This window comes from Cynocephalus volans, chromosome 1 (genome assembly GCF_027409185.1).
Source record: "Cynocephalus volans isolate mCynVol1 chromosome 1, mCynVol1.pri, whole genome shotgun sequence".
Lineage (NCBI taxonomy): Eukaryota > Metazoa > Chordata > Mammalia > Dermoptera > Cynocephalidae > Cynocephalus > Cynocephalus volans.
Genome location: NC_084460.1, coordinates 116,309,197 through 116,330,649, shown reverse-complemented (window position 1 = coordinate 116,330,649; position 21,453 = coordinate 116,309,197). Strand labels below are relative to the sequence as shown.

The following is a 21,453-nucleotide window of genomic DNA, read 5'->3' as shown; positions in this document are numbered from 1 at the left end:
TTAAAAATGTTTATCTTATATTTTACCATTTACTCAAGATTTTATGCATAGAAATGGCTGGATAGCTCACTTGGTTGGAGCACGGTGGTGGTAATACTGAGGTCAAGGATTCAGATCCCCACACTGGCCAGCTGCCAAAAACAACCAAACAAAAAAAGTAAAAAACAAAACAAAACAAAACAAAAATACTTTATACAAACACACATATTTTGGTCTTGATCTGAGGTTATTTGTGGCAGATTGGGGATATCAGTGCCAACAGCTGTACATAGCTTGAAAGAGAGTGAGTAGACACAGTGAAGGTAAAAATATCCTTTATTTAACACCTACTATTTCCCAGGCACTATTCCTCAAAAAACTTCTACTATTATTGTCTTTAGTTTACATTTGAGCAAATAGAGCCTTCTGGAGTTTATGTAACTCATTACAACCCAAGGTGGCAAAACTAAAACCTAGTAAAGTTCAAATTTGAACCCAGCCCTTCCCAATTCAGAGTACATGCTCTTAACCGTCATGCTCTCCCACCTGCTGTTATATTGGACATTTAGTTAGTAATGCCAGCAACACTTGATTAGAGCTGTGCAACCTGCTTTCACAAGTCTCTCATTCCGTTTTCTCAACAGTCCTTCCAAATGTTACCAGATAAGAAGAGACAGTTCTGTAGGATAAACGATAACACAGCAAGGCCAGTGCAGATTAGCAGCTGGAATCCAGGTTTTGTTCTAGAGCCGAGGTAGATGTGTCTTCCTCTACTCGACATTGGAACTTCTGACAGTTTTCTCAGATTTCTGTTTCAGCACTCATAATAATAAACCACCTTCTATTATACTTGTTTGCGTGTTTGAATTCCTACATCAGCCTGAGGGTAGCAAATATGACTTGATTTATTTATGCAGTTCCTATGCTCCAACAATGTTCACTGAATAAACATATGAATAAGCAAAAAAAGAGTCTTGCCATAGAGTGACTTGAATATTTTATTTCTAGAACTCCTTAAGAGTTAATCACCAATATTTTAGTGAAAGGAGACTACATAGAATAGTTTGATTATATCTTTATTCTTTTTCTATATGCTTTTCAACAAAGTAAATTTAATTCCACAAACACATTAAGTGGAATTTTTTTGCATACAAAGGAAATGTGCCAGTTATTAGAGGAGGGAAAGTGTGGAAGGTTTAGGGAGAAATTGGTTAATAGACACAAAGAATAAGTGCATTTTGTAACGATGAATATGCAACTATCCTGATCTGATCATCACATATTGTACACAAATACTGATAGTCAACTCTGCACCTCACAAATATGTATAATCAATTATGTTTCAATAAAAAAAGGAAATGTGACTACATACACCTTAATACCTTTGAAGGGGATTAGTTATAATTTGTACCTTCATGAACAAAATGAATGAGCCTGTATGGACTGGGGCTTTCATTAATCAAATAAAATCTACAGCTCTGTTAGCACTCCTCACCCCAATTCCTTAGCCCTTGTGAATAAAGCAGTGACCTGAGTGTTCTTGCACCCACTCCCTGCTCCTTGGTAGGGTCTTGCCAACTCTGTATTGTCCTGTTGGGTTTGCAGTCAGATGTCTGATGCTGGCAGGCATTGGGCAGGCAATGAGTTCTTTCCCTGTAAGTTGGGCACAAAAAGATCAGCATGGGAGCAGGCTCCTTTGAGACAGCTGCTCTGAGAGAATGCAGTAAGCAAAGAGCAGCCAGAAATTCCTCCTAGCAGAGAGTCACTCGTGGGAGGAGTTCAGTTTGCTAAGTATTGTCATTTGCTGAGAGAAGGTGTGTGCTCAAGGAGTTTTAACCTGGAGGATCATTAACTCTTTCAGTCAGCTGGGGAGCGGCGGTGGCTTGACCAGTTCGTCCTGGAAGTGTCTGCTCAGGAAGATCAGGCAGGAGAAGTGGAATCACTTTTCTATGGGGGACCACTTTCGGAAGGACCAGCACGCTTTGCTCAATGAAGGAGAAGAGAATGAGATGGTAAGATTCTAGCCACCTTCCCCTCTTCCCATTCTCATTCCTCAGCCTCCGACCCACACACTCACACACACTCACACACACTCACACTCACTCACACACACACACACACACTCTCACACACACTCATACTCACAACACTTCTCTGAAATTGGACTGGTATTACGTGAAAAAGGTAACGTCCAAGAAATCTCTGTCACATCAGTGTAACCTCGGACAGTAGAAACGTGCTAGAATGAAAATATTGTATGCCTTTTATCAAGAATGTTTTCTTTTTAAATAAAACAGAAAGGGAGAGGAACACAATGCCACGTTATGATTCGCTTTTGAGCCACACCAGGATAGCGAGTTCTGTTGGAAACTTCTATTAAGTCCAGCAAATCGCTCGCTTGAGGAGCAGTGTTTTCCCGATAGGAAGAGCAGCAGGTCGGTAGTGAAGCAGGAGCACAGCTGGGTCTTGACCTTCTCTTCTCACGTACCTTATTCCCTGAGCTTGTTGGACAGGGAAGACGTACAAAATATTAACAATGATCAGCCTGCACACGTTGCTGTTTTCTTCTAGAATTTTACTTGTAGCTCCCTAGTTATAGAGATTGGTTACAGAAAACTTTCTGTAGTTATTGTCTTCTTTATTTTAGATGTCTTCCCATCTTGGTAAGTGTAGGAAAATCAAAGGTGACTTTTACACTCTTGCTGAATTTAAATCTGTATTTCTCAATTACCATGTGATCAAAAGAGAGTTAGAAATGTTACTTCTGTTTAATAAGGTCTTTCTGCTAATTGTGTATGCACAGTCTTTTATGCCAGTAATGACGTAATTAAAATGTTAAATGGGATGCTCTCATTCTATAATAGCATTTTATCTTCCTGGAATTAATATGTAAATAACAAACCCAGAAGATATTTACTTACAATGTTTTCTTGGTTAATTGCTTTAGCCCTGACTATTAAATTCTTTGCTCCTAAACTGTTCTTTCAACTCTAATCTGCTTACCTGTTCCTATAGCAACAACATTTTTTAGACTTTCAAGACTAGATCCCTTCTGCTGTCAAAGCTAAAAAAAAATTATGAAGAAATAAAAGGCACCTGATTCAAGTGGCTTTCTTAACGATATCCTTACTTCTTCCAGATTTGACTGCCAAATGACAATTGCCTTCAGGCCCTATGCAAATGTCACTAGAAATGAATTTCTGGCTCTATGTTGGATATTATCCTTATTTCTCAGAAATGTTTTCTTTAAGGAGTGAATATTCCATTACTCTTGATATCAAGTTGAAAAGTTTACCCTCATCCAAAATACTCTTAGCCAGAAGACGGGGCTCCTTTTCCTGTGGTGTTTTTTTTTCTCCCTTTCCTCATGAAGAAACACATTAACTCTTTTTTGTACACTCATTTCTGCTCTTTGACAATTTGTTTTTCAAGCACTGGGAAGAATCATCCATTTTCTAGAAGATATCCGTAGTTCTAGGGAAACTACTACCTTTCCCCTAACCTATATATTCCGACAAAGCAATTTGAACAGTTCATTTTCATAACAGCACCACCAAATGCATCAGAATGTCAAACTAGATTTATATGCAGCGGAAAGCCCAGTTAGGAGAGGGCCTTTGATATGAAAAGGAACACTAAGTTTTCTGGCGACTAGTCATTTTGCCAGTAGTGTCAGCAGAGGTGCAGTAATTAGCACGCGCTCTTGAGAGGCCCCATCCAGTCCTGAGACTGTAAAGTTTGTGTATCCCCTTCCACCTGGAGAAACCTGGCCACCTGCTTGTGGCTGTGTCTGACACTGTGTCACCTCTCCATCCCTCACCAGAGCCGTAAACTTTAGAAATTATCAAGGTATCTTAAATGTATTCCACACATTTCTATAGTGACTTCTAGTTTACAAAGTATTTTCTTGGCCATTAGCTAATTTAGTTTTCACCTCACCCCTGTGAGGTAGGTGCTGTAATTTCCATTTTTAGGGACGAGGAAAACATGCACAGAGAATTTGCCTAAAGTTCCAGCAGCCAATAAGCCCAGGTGCTGGGGCACCACGTAGGTTAGTTTAAGTTGGTAGGTCTTTTGTCTATGGATCTGAATGTAGCCCACTGATTCCTCTTTCAGTTCTTCCCAAGGACATTGTACTCTTAACAGGAGAACACATTTCCCCTCTTAATAAAGCAAAGCTAAGGAGAACATCTGATCTTCTTTGATTCCCCAGGATCTGTTCTATTATACATGATTTGTATTTCCTGAATAAGTTTGTCTCCTCTGACTTCCACGTTACCCTTTTAGAAAGCCAAGATTGACTAGAAATGTGTCATACCGAACTGTTCATAGTTTCTTGCTGTATGATACACCCTGAGTTCGGACCTTTGTAAAAGTAATTCCTCTGATGATAGAAATGCCTTCAAATTTCAAGACAAAACGACATTCTAGAGTTTAGCCCTCATAACAAATAAAGAACAGGAATATTCCCAGGCCTAAAGATGTCTGAGATTATCTTCCAGTGTAGAATAAAAGAAAATGAAACTAAAGAGCAACTCTAGGTGACCTGAAAGTAATATCTTTAAGTGCAAAATGAGACAGGAGCCAAAGGAAGAAAGAATTTTTGGAAGGACAAGGAAGGAAAGGGGAGACAATAACCTTCAGAGAAGTTCTCCCAAATGATTGCCTCAGGAAGGCCTCAAAGAGGAGACTCCCAAAGAGCACTATGACCTGACCAGAGGCCTGGATCTCACCAGCCTTGGGCTAACCACTTGCCTGCTCTTGCTTCAGTTTTCATATCTGTAAAATAGGAGTGGTCCTTTTTACCTTACCTGTCTCACAGAGCTCTTATGAGAATCAGCTGAAATAATCTATGTGGAATTGTTTTGAGAAATATAAAATTCTGGAGACATAGGAGCTTCTGTTATCTAAACAAAGATAGGAGGAGTCAGGGCCTTAGTAACTAACCAATTGAATGAATAGTACCCCACAAAAATGAGGTCATCTCTCCTCGTTAAACAATGACAAGAGAAATATATAGTTTTGCTCACAAGCTATAGACACCATTTATAAATGGAGAGGAGCAGAGTTACCTTATGCCTACTTTGTAGTGCTTACTTTGGAAACACACCTACCTATCTTGGGACTCAGTTTCCCTATTTGTAAAACAAGAGTATCAGACTGGGAGGTTAAATCCTTTTGAATTCTTATGTTACGTATTTCTATTTTGAAAGAATTTAGAAACATTGAGTGCTTGTTTCTTTACACCATGACTGAACAAAGATATCATGATTTAATTGATTCAAACACTGCTTACTTATCATCTTTAGTTATATCCTAATGGAATCATAATTTTTCTGGGAAAGTGTTTTGTTTCAGTGACACTTGTCTTAAAAGTAATGTTCCCTGATTTTTTTTCTTTCCTAGCTTTTAGAAATAAGAAAAAAAATCACCTTGAATTTTTTTTTTCAGATTATTATAAAACTAACATATGTTTATTGTAAAAAAAATTGAAATGACAAATAAGGGTCTACAGAATGAAGTAAACACGTTTCATGAGTTTACCACCCAGATATGATCGATATTATCATGTTGGTGAATCTTCTTCCAGACGTATAAAAAATGAATACATAAAACTCACCATGTTCTAATTATTTTACTACATCTTAATATTTTCTGTGCTCTTGAGATTATTTATATTTGTTGTATTTGTCTCATGAAAATTCTGTGTGATGGGGAGAAAGTGTGCTTTACTTCCTAGCTCCTTATTCAGTGATATCATATTAGAAGCTTGAAATGAAGAATGTTGGCAGTATTTATGCCACAGAAATCTGTAAATACTCCAACAGTATTCCATTCTGCCCTGCCTGAAGGCTGGTTGTTAAATATTTACCAGCATGCCACATAAGGATATTGTATTTGGATATCATCCATTTCTTTGCACCATGTATCATGGCAAAACAAAATAAAATCAATCACAATTTACTCTTAAATATATATATACACACACATGCATACAAATATGTATTTTTAAACAAAAAATGAAGTCATCCCATCTATACCTTTTTTTAAAAGCTGGCTTTCATTACACCTAAAAATGTACTGTGAATATATATTCCTTTTGATACTTATAGCACCATATGACCTATTTCAATGTTAGGTTGTGTTTGGATGAATTGTGCTACATTAAGTAAATCTCCCACATTGCACACTTATGTTCTTTCTTTCTAATTTTTTTTTGGCTGTGATAGACAGCTTTGTATATGTATTTTTACATATTTGTCAGGTTATTTCCTTAGGATAAAGTTCCCAAAATAGCATTGCTGCATCAAAGGGGATGTGCATTTTAAACTTTGATTGATACATAATGGCAAATTATCCTCCAAAAGGTTGTGGTTGTACCAATTTATACTCCCACCAGCAATCTTTTTTGAGAATACTTGCTTTTTTCACCATCCCTGCCAACATTGAACATTATCAATCTTTTTAACTTTGGCTCATCTGTTATGCAAAAGTGATATTTTATGGCTGTATTATTTTTGCATTTCCTTGTTTTGAGGTTGAACACATTGTCATGTTTATTGTTATTCTTTTTTTTATTTGAATCCCTTAATTTTATCACTGATGTTGTACCAACTAGTAAACTGGGTAACTAAAATCTAGTGAATGTGAAAAAGCAAGAAAAACCCTTTTTGAACTTCCACGTAGTTTCTGAGAGCCAGCAAGAAGTTAGAGCTGCAGCGAGCTTGTCACGCGACAGCAGGGTGGTGTGTGGTCTCTGCCACATTGGAAGTCGTGTCATGCCTTCAGCATGAGCGAGGGACATTTGTCCTCACCAATTATTTGGCTCACTTAGATAGCTGATGTTCGTCTTTTCTTCTCTAACACCAGGGAGCAAAAGCACCTCCCCCACCTCAATAGCCACTTATTTATTATGCTCCATGAGCACCTCCGAGCTGGTTGCCAGTGTTAGCTAGTGAACCCACAGATCTCATAGTGGAGGAATTGTGTTCAGGCTGAGACATTTTGTCAGTTGAAATGTTCAGGAAGCTGGGCCACTGGCCAAGTCTAATGTCTTTGTTCTTGATTCATTGCTGCAGAACTCCCATGAAGTCAACTCATCTTTGGTATAACCTCTTGAGGAGTGAGATTTAATTGCTTCTTGAGGACAGGGACCCTGCTTGATTCACTTCTATGGCCTCCCCCTTCCCTTTCCCATTACCCCCAGAATTTAGCACAGTGCCTGGTACAAACACTCAGGGCATATTGGATAGCACAACTGCAAGCTCCATTAAATGTAATTTTGCATTCTGAGAAGAACAGGAAGGCAGCAGGGCTCACAAGGAGAAGCAGTCTGAGTAATTTGAAGAGCCAGCTGGAACAATTTGTTATTTATTTGGATTGGTCAATAATCCCATGAATTTATCAATTGACTCATTTTCCCCCAAGCACAAAAAAAGCTTATTTTTCAGAATTAGCTGTACTACATTATTTTCCTATGAGATACTTTATTCTATCCTTTCATCTATTCAGGTATGAACTCAACGAATATTTGAGAAACCTCTACTCTGTGCCAGGAGCTCTCTGTGCTAACCAAGGAAGATTTTGAGTGAATAGCAAATAGCTTCTGTTTTCAAGGAGCTCATGGCCCAGTGGACAGGATTGAGTACGTAATTTGCGGGGCCCCGCACAAAGTGAAAATGAGGTGTTTCTCGTTCAACAATTATTAAGAATTTCAGGATGGTGATAGCAGAACATTCAACTAAGTGTAGGGCTCTTCTGCGTGCAGGGTCCTGTGTGACTGCACAGGTTGCATGCCTTTGAAGATTTCCTTGCAAGTGGGGGATTCAGGGGTGCAAACCTGATAAAAGTATGATGCAATAGGTATCACTGTGTGAGTTATGCATACAGAGCTATGGGAACATGAAGGAAGGAACAATTCAGTTAAAGAAAACTTCAAGGGGAAAGAGGCATTTTCCCCAGAGAGGTGGGTAAAATTGTGAAGAACTTTGTAAAACATTCTAATGATTGTACATTTTGTCCTTTTCAATGATTCCTAAACATTAGCCCATGAAATAACTGTACTGGAATCCAGTGAGGGAGTATATAGAAAATATGCACAGATTCCTAGGTCCCACTCTAGACCTACTGAATTAGAATCTTTGATGGTGGAGTTGGACTTGGTCAGAACAATCCCAGGTGCCAGCCTGGATGACACAATGTGGAAGCAACTGGAAGATTTAAAACAGAGAACAATATGGCAGGATTTGCCTTTCCAAAGGATATTACATCATGAGGCAAGGAAGGTTGGTTGGAGGTAGAGACACCAGTGCGGAGTTGTTTGACATAGTCCAGGTGAGAGGATCTGGACTGAATCTGAGCCTTGTCAGAGAGGATGCCAAGGATAGATTTGAGAGGTATTTAGAAGTTAGAATTTAAAAAGATTTCATAATCCACAGATTGTGGGGTAAGAAAGAATGGTCAAACAGGATGAGTAGTTGTTAGGAATGTCTCTAAGGGTCCTAGCTTTTTCAGTGGGGGAAGATGACCCTGCCATCTAACCCTGTAGGGAAAGTAGGAACAAGTGGGGAGTGGGAATGGCAATGATAATAGCAAACACTTACGTGGTGATTGATCTGGGCCAAATCGTGGACCACAAACTTTTCACAAGTAATTTATTTAATCCTCTCAACGACCATGTGAGGAACTATTATTTGTTAGTAAATGGCAGCCTATGACTTAAGTCTTTGTCTTTTTCTTCTTCTTCTTTTTTTTTTTTTTGGCAGCTGGCTGGTATGGGGATCCAAACCCTTGACTTTGGTATTATAAGTATCACACTTTCCCAAGTTAGCCACCAGCCAGCCCCTTAGGTCCTTGCCTTAAACAGTGGCTTACTGCCTGTTGTTTTTGCTGAATTCTAGATGTGCTACTTTAGTTGCTAATGGTGGAAAAAACAGCAGTGTGTAATTGAAAGAGACAAGACATTAGGAGTACAACATTCAAGCAAATCATGGTCACCTCCCTTTGACTTTGTCTTACTTACAAGGTAGAAATAATAATATCTCACTGGTTTGAACCAGGGCTCAACACAGAGAATTTCTTAAGGTTCTTTCCAACACACACACACACACACACACACACACACACACACACACACACACACACACACACACACACACAAAAATAAAATAAAAATAAAAAAAATAAAAATAAAAATAAAAAGCTTTAAAACAGGCAGATCAAATCACTGTGAAACATCTTAAAACTTTAAGTAATATTTTTGATTTTTTTCAAAGCGCTCAGATTTTTTTTTAGTCAAGGAAAGGGAGATGTATCTGGAGACATTACATTAGGTAGAAACTGAACATTTATGGCAGTTGATGTGACAATTACTCATGAATAAAGAAATAAAGAGTAAATCTATTGGTCAACGATTAACCAATGCTCAACCTTATAGGATCCCCGGGCCCACAGAAGACAGAGAGTGCAGGGACTTAGCCTTCAAAGGAGTTGGTGATTTGGTGATGTCAACAGACGAGATTCATTCCTTAGTGCCAATTTTAAGACTTTATGAAGACTAGCCAGAGGAGGACCACCCACTTAAAGGACCCACAACTATTTCTGAGTGCCCATTACACTCAGCTGTCTGAAACCACAGTCTAGGTAGAACTGAAAGGCAGCACAGAACACTCTTCCTCACTGCACCTTCAGCCTATGGCTACTCTTATGTACAATGAGCACAGCTGTGCCCTAGTTGTCCCCCCTCAGAAAAAGAACAGAGGAGAGGGCTAAATGTCCTGCATGCTTCCCAGGTGAATACCATGTCCCCCAGGCCAGGACACTCTGGGATTTCAGTGGGTGCACACGCAGGATCCTGGCTGAGATTGTAATCACCTTAGCATTTCCAAAATCTATTAGTTACTCGGGGTAACCATGGCTGGAGGATTTTGAAACTCTGGTACTCAAGGCTCAGAATCAGTACACAGAAGATGATATTCTGAGGAACAATCAATATTTTGAGGCCAGTTCCAAAGCGACAGTGTCCAAGAATTAATTCTGGGTGGAGAGAGATCCAAGAATCTAAATATGAATGGTTACTTCTACCTGCTTTTTAATGAAAAAAGAAGGTTGATTTTTATGGTACATATTTACCTTGCTTTGTTCTACTTCAATTTGGAAACAACAAGTATAATAGAATCGGCTTGGAGGAGACACTCTTTGTGGATTTTTTTTTAGCCAATTTCAAGAGACATTTTTTCACTTTCCATTTTCTCTGAGTACCTAAATGTGGTCTGCTTGCTCTACCCAGACTATATTATACACCTTCTCAACCAGGAACATATCATCACCCTGATTGGTGGCCATCAGAGTGCTGTTCATCCACCAAAACCCATCACAAATTTGATTCCCTTCATTAAACCATCTGGAAATCTTTTGGTCACACTTAACATTTTCCTATCTGGACTAAGTTGAATTCCTATTATTGTAATTTTCACTAAGTTTTATATTACAGTCTTAAATTTATTCTTCTCCCTCAACAGATTATGAGTTATTATTGGGAGAGACCGTGTCTTATTTCTTGTCTATATCTCACATTACACATTGAATTTACTTCATACGTTTCTGATAAGGTGAATTGAAGATTTTTTTGCATATATTACAAGAGTTTCTTTCTTCTTTTCTGACTCCATTCAGTTGTTAATCCTAATTTTACGAAAGGAGGCACCAAGAAACTACATAATTTGCTCAGATCTAGCAGCAAAAACAGAACTTGAGCTCAGAACTTCAGAACTCCTATGGTCTTTATGCCTTTGATATAGCCTGATACTACTATTACTGCCAATCCTAGTACTGCTCCACTACCACATAGACCCAAGATAGTGCAGGCTAGTTTAGCAGTTGCTTTATAGCTGGGGTTCATTTTGAGCTGGTGAGAAACAAAACTTCCAGGTCTGTTATTATAAAAGTCATAGGTCTCTGCTTTTTGGGGCATAGAAGTGAATAGGAGTGCAGGTACTAAAATCAGATCACCTGGATACCCCTTCAGTTCTTAGCCATCTGTTCATGCCTGGATCACAGAAGTTGTCTGTCTTAATGCTTCTGCTCCTTCCCTTGGTGGTAGCCTCCTGGACTAGTTACTCAGTGCTAGACTTCTAGGTGAGGTAGAGAAAATTGTCTGCTGCCCTTGTCTAGACTTAGTCTTAGGCAGTCCCTTTGTGTCTGGGCTTCAAGGAATGGTGCTTTGTCAATATTGCTGTTCATCCTCATAGTGGCAACCAAGTTTGTGTTGTAGTTGGTTTTAGGTGGCATTTTCTTACCCCTCTCTAGCTTGATTTTAATGTAGAACCCTGGTTTCAGGATGGTAAATACGAGAGGGTTTTTGTTTCTATCCTTCCTCCAGCATCAATGGATTTTTGCTTGTATCCTGGGAGAGGGTTTCCTACGTAGAAGTAATTGACTCTTGTCAATTATAGCACCTGTCCCAGCAGCTTAATAGTAGGTGAGAAAAGTCCAGAGAAGTTAGAGGGAATTTGAGCCTGTCCCCTGGAGCCGTTAGTTACCTCCTTCACACCTGTGCTGCTAAGGGGAACTGTCTTCAATGTCCTCCTCTGCTCCCAGTCTTTCTTATGAGTACAAATTTATGCCAGTGGGGAAGGGTTTCTGAGTGAATGTGAACTCTTTTTGGATCTGAGACCTTCAGATATTACAAACTGATGCTGTAGCCTACACTTGGCCCTTATGAATTTGTGAAGATTTTACCTGATTTCTTCTTATCTGCTTGTATGGCATTCATCACGTTCTCTCACGATCTGCACAATGTGAAAACTTTGTATTACCCTGTCACTTTTTGGAGGGACGTGTTCTTCTTTGGAATTTGGTTTACTTGATTGACTTGAAACTAGGATATTTGATAGGTTCAAGAAAACTTATGACTTTGTGGGTTATCTGGTTTTGTTTTGTTTTTCTGATTGTTAGGATGGATGTGATGTTCTTTGCAGCAATCTGCATTAGAAACAAATGTCCTTGAGACCACTGAAAATCAGATAAAACATGGGTTAATCATTATCCTAACCAGCTGGGTACGAATATCAAAAGAGTACATGGAGGTTAGTTTGGCAAGACTGGTTTAGTGATGCTCACTCTTGGTGATTTCTGCATTCTTTTTCATGTGCCTCCTAGTCTTGAGACTGTATCTGCTAAAGATTTTCCCCAGGAATTTATGTTAAATCTATAAAGAATAACCTGCTTAAATGGCATGGCAACATATTTTATTTGTTGCCTAAACCAGGGAACACTTTATTTCTTAGACAGATGAAAGCATGGGTATAAGTTTTTGATTCAGGGTGTGAATTTTGTCCCTACAGTTCACTTATAGCTGGTGGCTGTATAAGTCACATAATTGACAGGTAATTATCTAATTCATACTTAAGATGATTCTTATTTTCAGTTATTTATCCCCATCCCTGATTCAGTGTCTGGCCTTTAGCAAACTTTTGTATCAGTTAGAACTTTTTTTGATTACAAAAGACTGAAAACAACTCAAATTGTGTTAGTTGAGTTGACAACTAAGTTGAGTTAACAAATTAATAAATCAAAGTTAATTTGTTGGCTCAATATTTGAAAAATTGAAGTACGATTTTAGTTTCAGGAACAGATTAATCCAGGGGCAAAAATGATGCCATTAGTACTGGATTTCTTCCTGTATGTTGGATATACCTTCTACCATGCTGGTTTTATTCTTAGACTTCACATGGATCCTCTGACGACTCTAGGATTACATATTCTCAGGTATCTGGTGGGGAAAAAAAATTGCCTTTCTTTCCATAGCCTCAGCAGAATACTCATTTCTTCTCACTGGCTGTGACTGGATCATTTTTGCTCTTCCAACTAATTAGTGTGACCAGGAAAATACCATGCTTGTAGCCATATATGCACTCCTGGAGTTGGGGTTAGAGTCAACTCTATATGAAGCACAACAGCTGAGAATAGTGAAGGATGTGGTTTGCCAGAAGAAAATTGTAGTATTGGGTAATGTTACCTTCAGTGAGAAAAATAGGGCTGGGTAGGCTAAACAAAAAATATACATGGATAAACAAGAAAACAAACAAGCAAAATTTCTAATCTGATAGTCAATTAGTAATTGATAAACTGAACTGAACAAATAATGTTTAGAGTGGTCAGATTCCCCAGGGTGATTTTCTTTGTCAGGCAGAATATAAAACAGAGCATTCCTGTTGGTATTTCAGTTACCTGTGAGGATGCAGAAAAGGGATTTTCAAAAAATATATTCTTTATTCTTCTGATTTTTAAAGTGAAACATGTTCAGTGATTAAAATTCATAAAATACAGAAAATTGCAATGTAAAAGAAGAATCACAATGATTATTATCATCCAAGGCAACTACCATTAGTATTTTGTTTGATAAACTTATCTTCCAGACATTTTTTGTTTGTGCCTCACCTTTTTTTTTCAACTAAACTTGAAATCACAGTGCATAATTTTATGTTGTTTCTATTCAATTGATATTATTACATATATATTTCCTTCTGTTATTAAAATACATAATACACATTATTTTAATGGTGATAAATAGTATTTAGTAATTGTGCTATTGTTATATATATAGATTGCTTTCTATTTACCACTAGTAGTAATATTGCAGGGAACATCTCTGTGTAGAAATCTTGTCTGTGTTTTGTATGCTAGAGGGATTTTTTTTTTAAAGACATAGTCCTTCTTAGTGGTCTAAAATCATACCTTTGGAAGTCTGCACATTTGTAAGGCCAGTTTGGCTTTCACTCCCTCTTTCAGAAGTAGAGATCTAGACTAAGTGGAACTAATGTTATCTTGGCTCAATTGCCATGAGGGGATGTGGTATTGACATTCAGGAATGCCGTGTTTGCTGTTTACGATACCAGGGAAGTCGGAAGGGGGACTGTGTGATAGGATGTTGTGAAGCTTATCTTCATTTAAATAATTTTCAGGGGCCAGCCCATGGCTCACTTGGGAGAGTGTGGTGCTGATAACACCAAGGCCACAGGTTCGGATCCCATATAGGGATGGCTGGTTAGCTCACTTGGGAGAGCATGATGCTGACAACACCAAGTCAAGTGTTAAGATCCCCTTACCGGTCATCTTTAAAAAAAAAAAAAAAGAATTTTCAAGCAAAAGACATCATGTTCATGTAAAAGATTAATTCTGACCACAGCAGAACGTGTTGCAGGGATGAACGGGGCTTTAGCAACAAACTGGGGGCCTTCAAATTTCATGTGTAGCTTTCTCCTGCTGTTCCTACTCTAAGAGGAATAAATAAAAACTAGAATTTTATTATCTGGTTTCAAAGTCTGTCCCCTATGGTCACAGCTGTAGTGTTTATTCTTTAATAAAGGCTTGATAGTGGGGGCTTTCAACCTTAAGGGGAAAAAAAACCCCAATCATCTTCCTTCAACTTTCACACAAGATCTCAGCGCAGGAAAAAATTTAAATTTTAGTTTAACAACATTGAAATAATTGCCTACAGGGTGTCCATGTAAAATGAATTGGCCAATGCAAAATAGCAAAAAAATATGCAAATATGAGAAATAATTGTAATAGTTAACACTTACTGACTACTTACTAGGTCCTATGCCCATTGCTAAGCATTTACATGTGATAAGTACATCATTTTAAATTCATAATAATCCTAGTAGGTAGATACTGTCATTACAGGTGCAAAGGCTAAATGTTTCTGTTGTTTCTTTATGGCAGGGGTCTGCAAAGTATGGCCAGTGGGTGAAATATGGCCCACCGACTTTTTTGTAAATAATAATTTGTTGGGAAACAGCCACCTGCATTTATGTACATATTGTCTATGCCTGCTGTTGCAGCAGAACTGAATAGTTTTAAGAGAGACTCTATGGCCCACAAAGCTGAAGATATTTTCTATCTGGTATTTTACAGAAAAAAATGTGTTGATCCCTGCTCTTTTCCTGTCTGGACTCATTCCTTTATTGTTATTATTATTTATAACCTTTCCTTTATTGCCATAGTAAATGAACTTGTTAGGATTGCCCAAATGTTTTCACCCACAAGTGCTGGTTTAGTAGACTCTGAAAGGACTTGACTGGGTGCTGTTTAAGGATTTGCACAGGCTATTGGTAAGTCAGTGAGGTCATTAGATATTTACAAGTTGCTATGGCCTTGTTTGGAAGCCTTTTTTTTTCTAGTATTAATTCTTCCATTAATCGTTCATTATGTGCAAGATATTTCTCCTTGCCGGCTCTCTGTTTTTCACATTTCCACATAGATTTAGATCTGTAGGGTCTATCTGATTCGGTTACTTACCTGTCATTTTGATGTTGCCTGGACCCTTACTTAACCAGCATAAACATTTGTGTCCAGACCTGTAAGAAGGTTCACCTGCTGAATATACTACAGCCATTTATAACCAAGAGCCAATGGAACCCTAGACTCCCACAAACATGGAATTTCAGATATAGAAAATCACTCAGAGATAACCTATTCCAACTCATTCATTTGTTTTTGTTTTTGTTTTTTCGGTAAAGACACTTGGAGATTCACATGCAATGGTAAGAAATCATGCAGGGAGATCCCATGTTCCCTTTACTCAATCTCCCCATGGTAACATCTTGCAAAACTATAGTTTGATATCAAAATCAGGATAGTGACATTGATATAATCAAGATACAGAACATTTCCATCATCACAAGGATTCTTCATTTTGCCTTTTTATAGTCACATCTACTTCCTTCCCACCTGTACCCATTTCTTGAGCCCTGGAAACCTCTAATCTACTCTTTATTTCTATAATTTTGTCATTTCATGAATGCTATCTAAATGTAATCATACAGTATGTAACCTTTAAAATTGGCATTTTTTTACACAACATAATTCTCTGAAGATTGATCCAGGTTGTTGTTTGTAACAATAGTTTGTTCCTTTTTATTGCTGAGTAGTATTCCACGGTGCCATTGTTTAATTACCTATTCCCCCACTGAAGGACATCTGGGTTGTTTACAGCTGTGGTTTGCAGATATTTTCTCCAAGTTGGTGGTCTTTTTTTTCCTCCAGTAAACAGGATTTTTCACAGAAGAAAAGTTTTTAATTTTGATGAAGTCAAATTTATCAATTTTTCCATTTATGAATAGTGATTTTGATGTTTTTTGAATATAAGATGCTTTTGAGTCTAAGAATGCTTTGCCTAGCCCTAGGTCCTGAGATTTTTGCCATTTTTTTCCTTAAAATTTTATGTTTTATATTTGTGTGTGATCTATTATGAGTTAATTTTTGTGTAAGGTGTGAGATTTAGGTTGAGGTTCACTTTTTCTTCCCTCTATGAATATTCATTCAAATGTTTGATACATTTGTTGAAATGGCTATTTTTCTCCATCGAATTGCTTTTGCACGTGTGTCAAAAACCAATTGGACGTATCTGTGTAGGTCTAATTCTCAGTTTTCTATTCTATTCCATTGATATATTTGCCAGTGCTATACAGTCTTGATCATGGTAGCTATACAATAATCCTTGAAATCAGGTGAACTGATTGCACCCACTTCATTCTTATATTTTAGAATTGTTTTAGCTGTTATAGTTCATTGACTTTTCCATATAAATTTTAGAATTATCTTGTTTATATCTACAAAAAATCTTAATGGGATTTTGGTAGGTATTACATTAAATCTATATATCAATTTGTAGAGAATTAAAATCTTTACTATGTTGAGTTTCCAAACCATGAACATGGTATATCTGTCCATTTATTTAGATCTTTGATTTTTTATCAGCATTTTGTAGTTTTCAGCATATAAGTCCTGTATGTGTTTTATTAGATTCACACCTAAATATTTTTTTGAATGATTGTAAATATTTCTGCATTTTATCCTGTGATCCTACTGAATTTACTTATTAATTCTAAGAGTTTTTATTTTGTAGATTTCTTGGAATTTCCTATATAGAAATCACATGACATACAAACAAGGGCAGTTTTATTTCTGTATTCCCTTTATTTTCCTTTCTTTTACAGCTTCAAATTCCAGTACAATGTTAAATAAGAGTAGTGAGAGTGGACATCCTTGTCTTGTTCCTGATCTTATGGGGAAAACGTTTAGTCATTCCACATTAACATATGTTAGTTGTAGGTTTTCAAAGATGCTTCTTATCAACTTGAAAAAGTTTTCTTTTATTGCTATTTTTCTGAGGGTTTTTATCACAAATGTGTATGAAATTTTGTCAAATGTTTTTTTCTGTATTAATTGGTATGATTGTGTGATTACTTTTCTTTAGTCTGTTAACATGATGGTCTGTTAAATCAACATTTTTTTTTTTAATGTTGGAGCAGCCTTACCTCTCTGGAGTAAACCCCACTGAATCATGATACATTTATGCCATTTACATTTAACATAATTATTAATATGTTAGGGCTTATGTTCGCCATTTTATTTTTTGTTTTCTGTTTGTTCTCTCTGTTTTCTTTCTACTGTCTTCCTGTGGGTTGAACAATTTTTAGATTTCCATTTATGTATAATGGTTTTGAGTGTATCTGTTTGTATTTCTTTTCTAATCATTGCTGTATCTGGTGTTATCTCTTCATGAGATTGAGTAAAATTTAGAAAACTTAATAACCTTTTTACCTTTTACCCTTCCTCTTTATGATATAATTGTCTTAAATATTCTGCATACATTAGAACCACATGACACACTATTATAATTTTTTCTTCAAACATCAAACATAATATAGAAAACACAAGAGGAGAAGGAAGGCCTATTGCTATTTATCCTTAATTTCGCTTAACATGTTCTCTCTTCTTGATGTTCCAAGGTTTCTTTTTTTATTGTTTTATTTTGTTTTCATATAGAGAATTTCTTTCAGCTACTCTTTTAGGGTTGGTGTGCTAGGAACAAATTCTCTTAGTTTTCCTTTACCTGAAAATGTCTTTATTTCCCTTTCATTTATGAAGGATATTTTCACTGGTTATGGGATTCTTCATCAACAGTTTTTTCTCCCCAGCACTTGAAATGTGTTGTGCCACTTCCCTCTGGCTATCATGGTTTTCAATGAGAAATCAATGGTAATTCAAACCTTTTCTCTTAGAGATAGGTGTTGTTACTCTCTGGCTGCTTTTAAGATTTTTTTTTTTTTTTTTAGTTTTTCATGGTTGACTATTTGACTATTATGCTTCTTTCTGTATATTTCTTTGGGTTTCTTCTGTTTGGTGTTTGCTCAACTTCTCAAATTTGTAGAATATGTTTTTTTGCCAAATTTTGGAAGTTTTCAGCCATTATTTCTTTGACTTCTTTTTTTTCAGTCATTCTCTCTTTCACCTCTCCTTTCAGGGTTCCAATGGCAAATATTTAGATCTCTTATTATAGTCCCACAGGTCCCTAAAGCTCTATTAAAATTTTTTAAGGTGATTTTCTCTCTTTGTAGTTTAGAGAAAAAATATTTATCAATTTTTATTCTTCTATATTTTATTTCACTGATTCTTTTTTCTGTCCCTTTATTCTACTATTGAGGCCATTTGCTTACTATTTCATTTCAGGTATTGTGTTATTCAGTTTTAAAATTTCCATTTGGTTCTACTTTATATCTTCTATTTCTTTTCTGAAATAGTCTATTTTTTAAGTTTGCTTTAAGTGCGCATGTACTGTTATAACATTTTTATGATGGCTGCTTTAAAATCCTTATCAAGTAATTCTAACATCTCTGTTATCTTGGTGTTGGCATCTATTTATTGTCTTTTTTCTTTCCGTTTGAGACCTTCCTGGTTCTTGATACATGATTTTTTTTGTTTGTTTGTTTTGTTTTGTTTTTTAATTAAAACCTGAAACTTTTGGGTATTATGTTATGAGACTCTGGATCTTATTTAAAACTCATGTCACAGTCGGCTCCTGTTGATAACACTATAGTAGAGGAAGAGTAGGGCAACGCCTCATTTTTTTTTTTTTTCCTGAATGTTCTTTTATTTTTTATTATTATTATTATTTTTTAATTTTATTTTGTCACTATACATTGTGGCTGATTATTGCTCCCCATCACCAAAACCTCCCTCCCTTCTCCCTCCCCCCCTCCCCCCCAACAATGTCCTTTCTGTTTGCTTGTCATATCAACTTCAAGTAATTGTGGTTGTTATATCTTCTTCCCCTCCCCCCCGGTTTTGTGTGTGTGTGTGTGTGTGTGTGTGTGTGTGTGTGTGTGAATTTGTATATTAATTTTTAGCTCCCACCAATCAGTGAGAACATGTGGTATTTCTCTTTCTGTGCCTGACTTGTTTCACTTAATATAATTCTCTCAAGGTCCATCCATGTTGTTGCAAATGGCAGTATTTCATTCGTTTTTATAGCTGAGTAGTATTCCATTGTGTAGATGTACCACATTTTCCGTATCCACTCATCTGATGATATACATTTGGGCTGGTTCCAACTCTTGGCTATTGTAAAGAGTGCTGCAATGAACATCGGGGAACAGGTATACCTTCGACTTGATGATTTCCATTCCTCCAGGGCAACGCCTCATTACTGCCAGTTGGTGGTGGAAATCCAGGCTGCCACTCAATGTTCATTGACATTTGAAGATGGGAAGTGGTTTCTCATTATTGCTGGGTAGGGTGGGAGGTTTGGGGGGTGGGTAGGAGTTCAAGCTCTCCATTAGGTCTCCACTGACACCTCTCTGGCTTTAAGAATCAGGAGTGCCTCACTACTGCTCCCTAGATGGCTTCCAGTGCTCCATTGGTGGTCAGGGGTGAGAAAAGTCCTGACTGTCCTCTAGGCTTTCTCTGATAATTTCCTAGCACGGAGGTGGAAGGGAGCCTTGTTATTGCTGGTGGGGATTGGGGCCCAGGCTCCACATGATCTCCCCTGTCACTACAGGGAAAGGGGTGGGTGCTCATTACCATCTGGCAGGAATAAAAGTACTGACTATCTACTAGATCTTCTCTGACACCACCCCTGAAGGGGACTGAAACATCTCGTTACAGTCTGGTGAGGATGGAAGTTTAGGCTTTCCACTTGATCTTGGCTGGTGTAGGTGGGATTGGGCTACACTTTTTTTCTGTGGTTTGGCTAGAGTGGAGCAGTTATTGTCTTGAAGTTTTCTGTCTTGCTAGGTTGACCCTTTTCTGGTCTTTTGGCTAGAGAGTGTAGGCTTTCATTGCGGTGTTTTCTTTCTCTTTCACTCTTTCTTTTATTCTTTTCTTTCTTTTTTCCTTTCTTCCTTCCTTCCTTCCATTCATTCTTTCTTTCTATCTTTTTTGTCTTCTCCCATTTCTGGATTGCCAGTTTCTGCTTCAAGCCTAGGATGTATGAGGCAGAAAGGAAACCCAGGGAATTTACCACAGTGTCATTCATTCCTTGATTTCTGATGTCCCTAGACAGTCAGCATTCTCTCCACCATTCAGAGTCTTCTTATATTTGTTTTCTATATAATGTCCAGGGATTTTAGTTAAAAGTATTGGGAGGAATGGGAAAAAGTACATCTACTCCATGTTTCCAGAAGTGAATGTCTTTTTTTTTAATTTATAAATATTTTTTACGTTATTTTAAAACATGTTTTATCTTTTATAAATTTTTGGAAGCACAGAAAAGTATTAGGAAATGAATATACATTAGTCACAGTTCTATTATTCTTAAGTTTTACTATATTTTCTTCAAGCTTTTTTTCTCCTATGCATTTTCTTCTACATTATTGGACTCAAACTATAAATGCCTTTGACACACTATAAATATTTTTTCATGCCATTGTAATTTATTATAAACAATAATTCAATGATTGAATAATATCCCATTTTGTAGAGGTGTCAGAATTTACTTAACCATTCCTCTAGTGTTGGACAGTTAAGTTCTTCCTAGTGTATGTGCATCTTACCCTGTGTATAAAAAATTTGTAAAATTGTATCTTTTCATTTCAGATTATTTTCTTAAGATAGGTTCCTAGAAATAATAATTGCATTGCTTCATCCAAAATTATGAACATTTTTACAGCCTTGATATATTTGCTGAACTGCTTTCCAGAAAGTTTGTGCCACTTTATGAAGGATAATATCAACTTTTCATAAGAATACCCTCGTAATTGCCCTCTGGTCAGCTTTCAGCACTTGCCAAAGATCCTGGCCAATTTATTATTTATTTTTTAATTTTCTTTGTTTTATTATTACACAATGTAAACATTTTTTCTGACCCTTTACCAATTTCTCCCTAACCCTCCCTTCGGTCTCCCCCTTTCCCACCTCTAGTGGCCTCAGTTCTGTTCTCTCCTTTTGAAAGTTCAAGGAATTATTGTGATTGTTGTATCTTTCTTTCTTTCTTTCTTTTTCTTTTTCTTTCTTTTTTCCCCCCAGATCCCACTTATTAATGAGGACATGCAGTATTTCTCTTTCTGTATCTGGCTTATTTCACTTAACATTAATTTTCTCCAAATTCATCCATGCTACTGCAAATGGCAGAATTTCATTCTTTTTGTGGCTGAGTAGTATTCTATTGTGTATATATACCACATTTTC

General features: G+C 37.0%; 1 protein-coding gene across 1 annotated transcript in view; it reads left to right on the top strand.

Moving 5' to 3' along the window:
• Positions 1-21,453, top strand: part of ATP13A4 (ATPase 13A4) — a 167,286-nt gene that overhangs the window by 34,444 nt on the left and 111,389 nt on the right. The window contains exon 2 of the mRNA XM_063107150.1: positions 1,841-1,991. Coding sequence (XP_062963220.1) covers positions 1,841-1,991 — 151 coding nt within the window. The remainder of the gene's footprint in view (positions 1-1,840; positions 1,992-21,453) is intronic.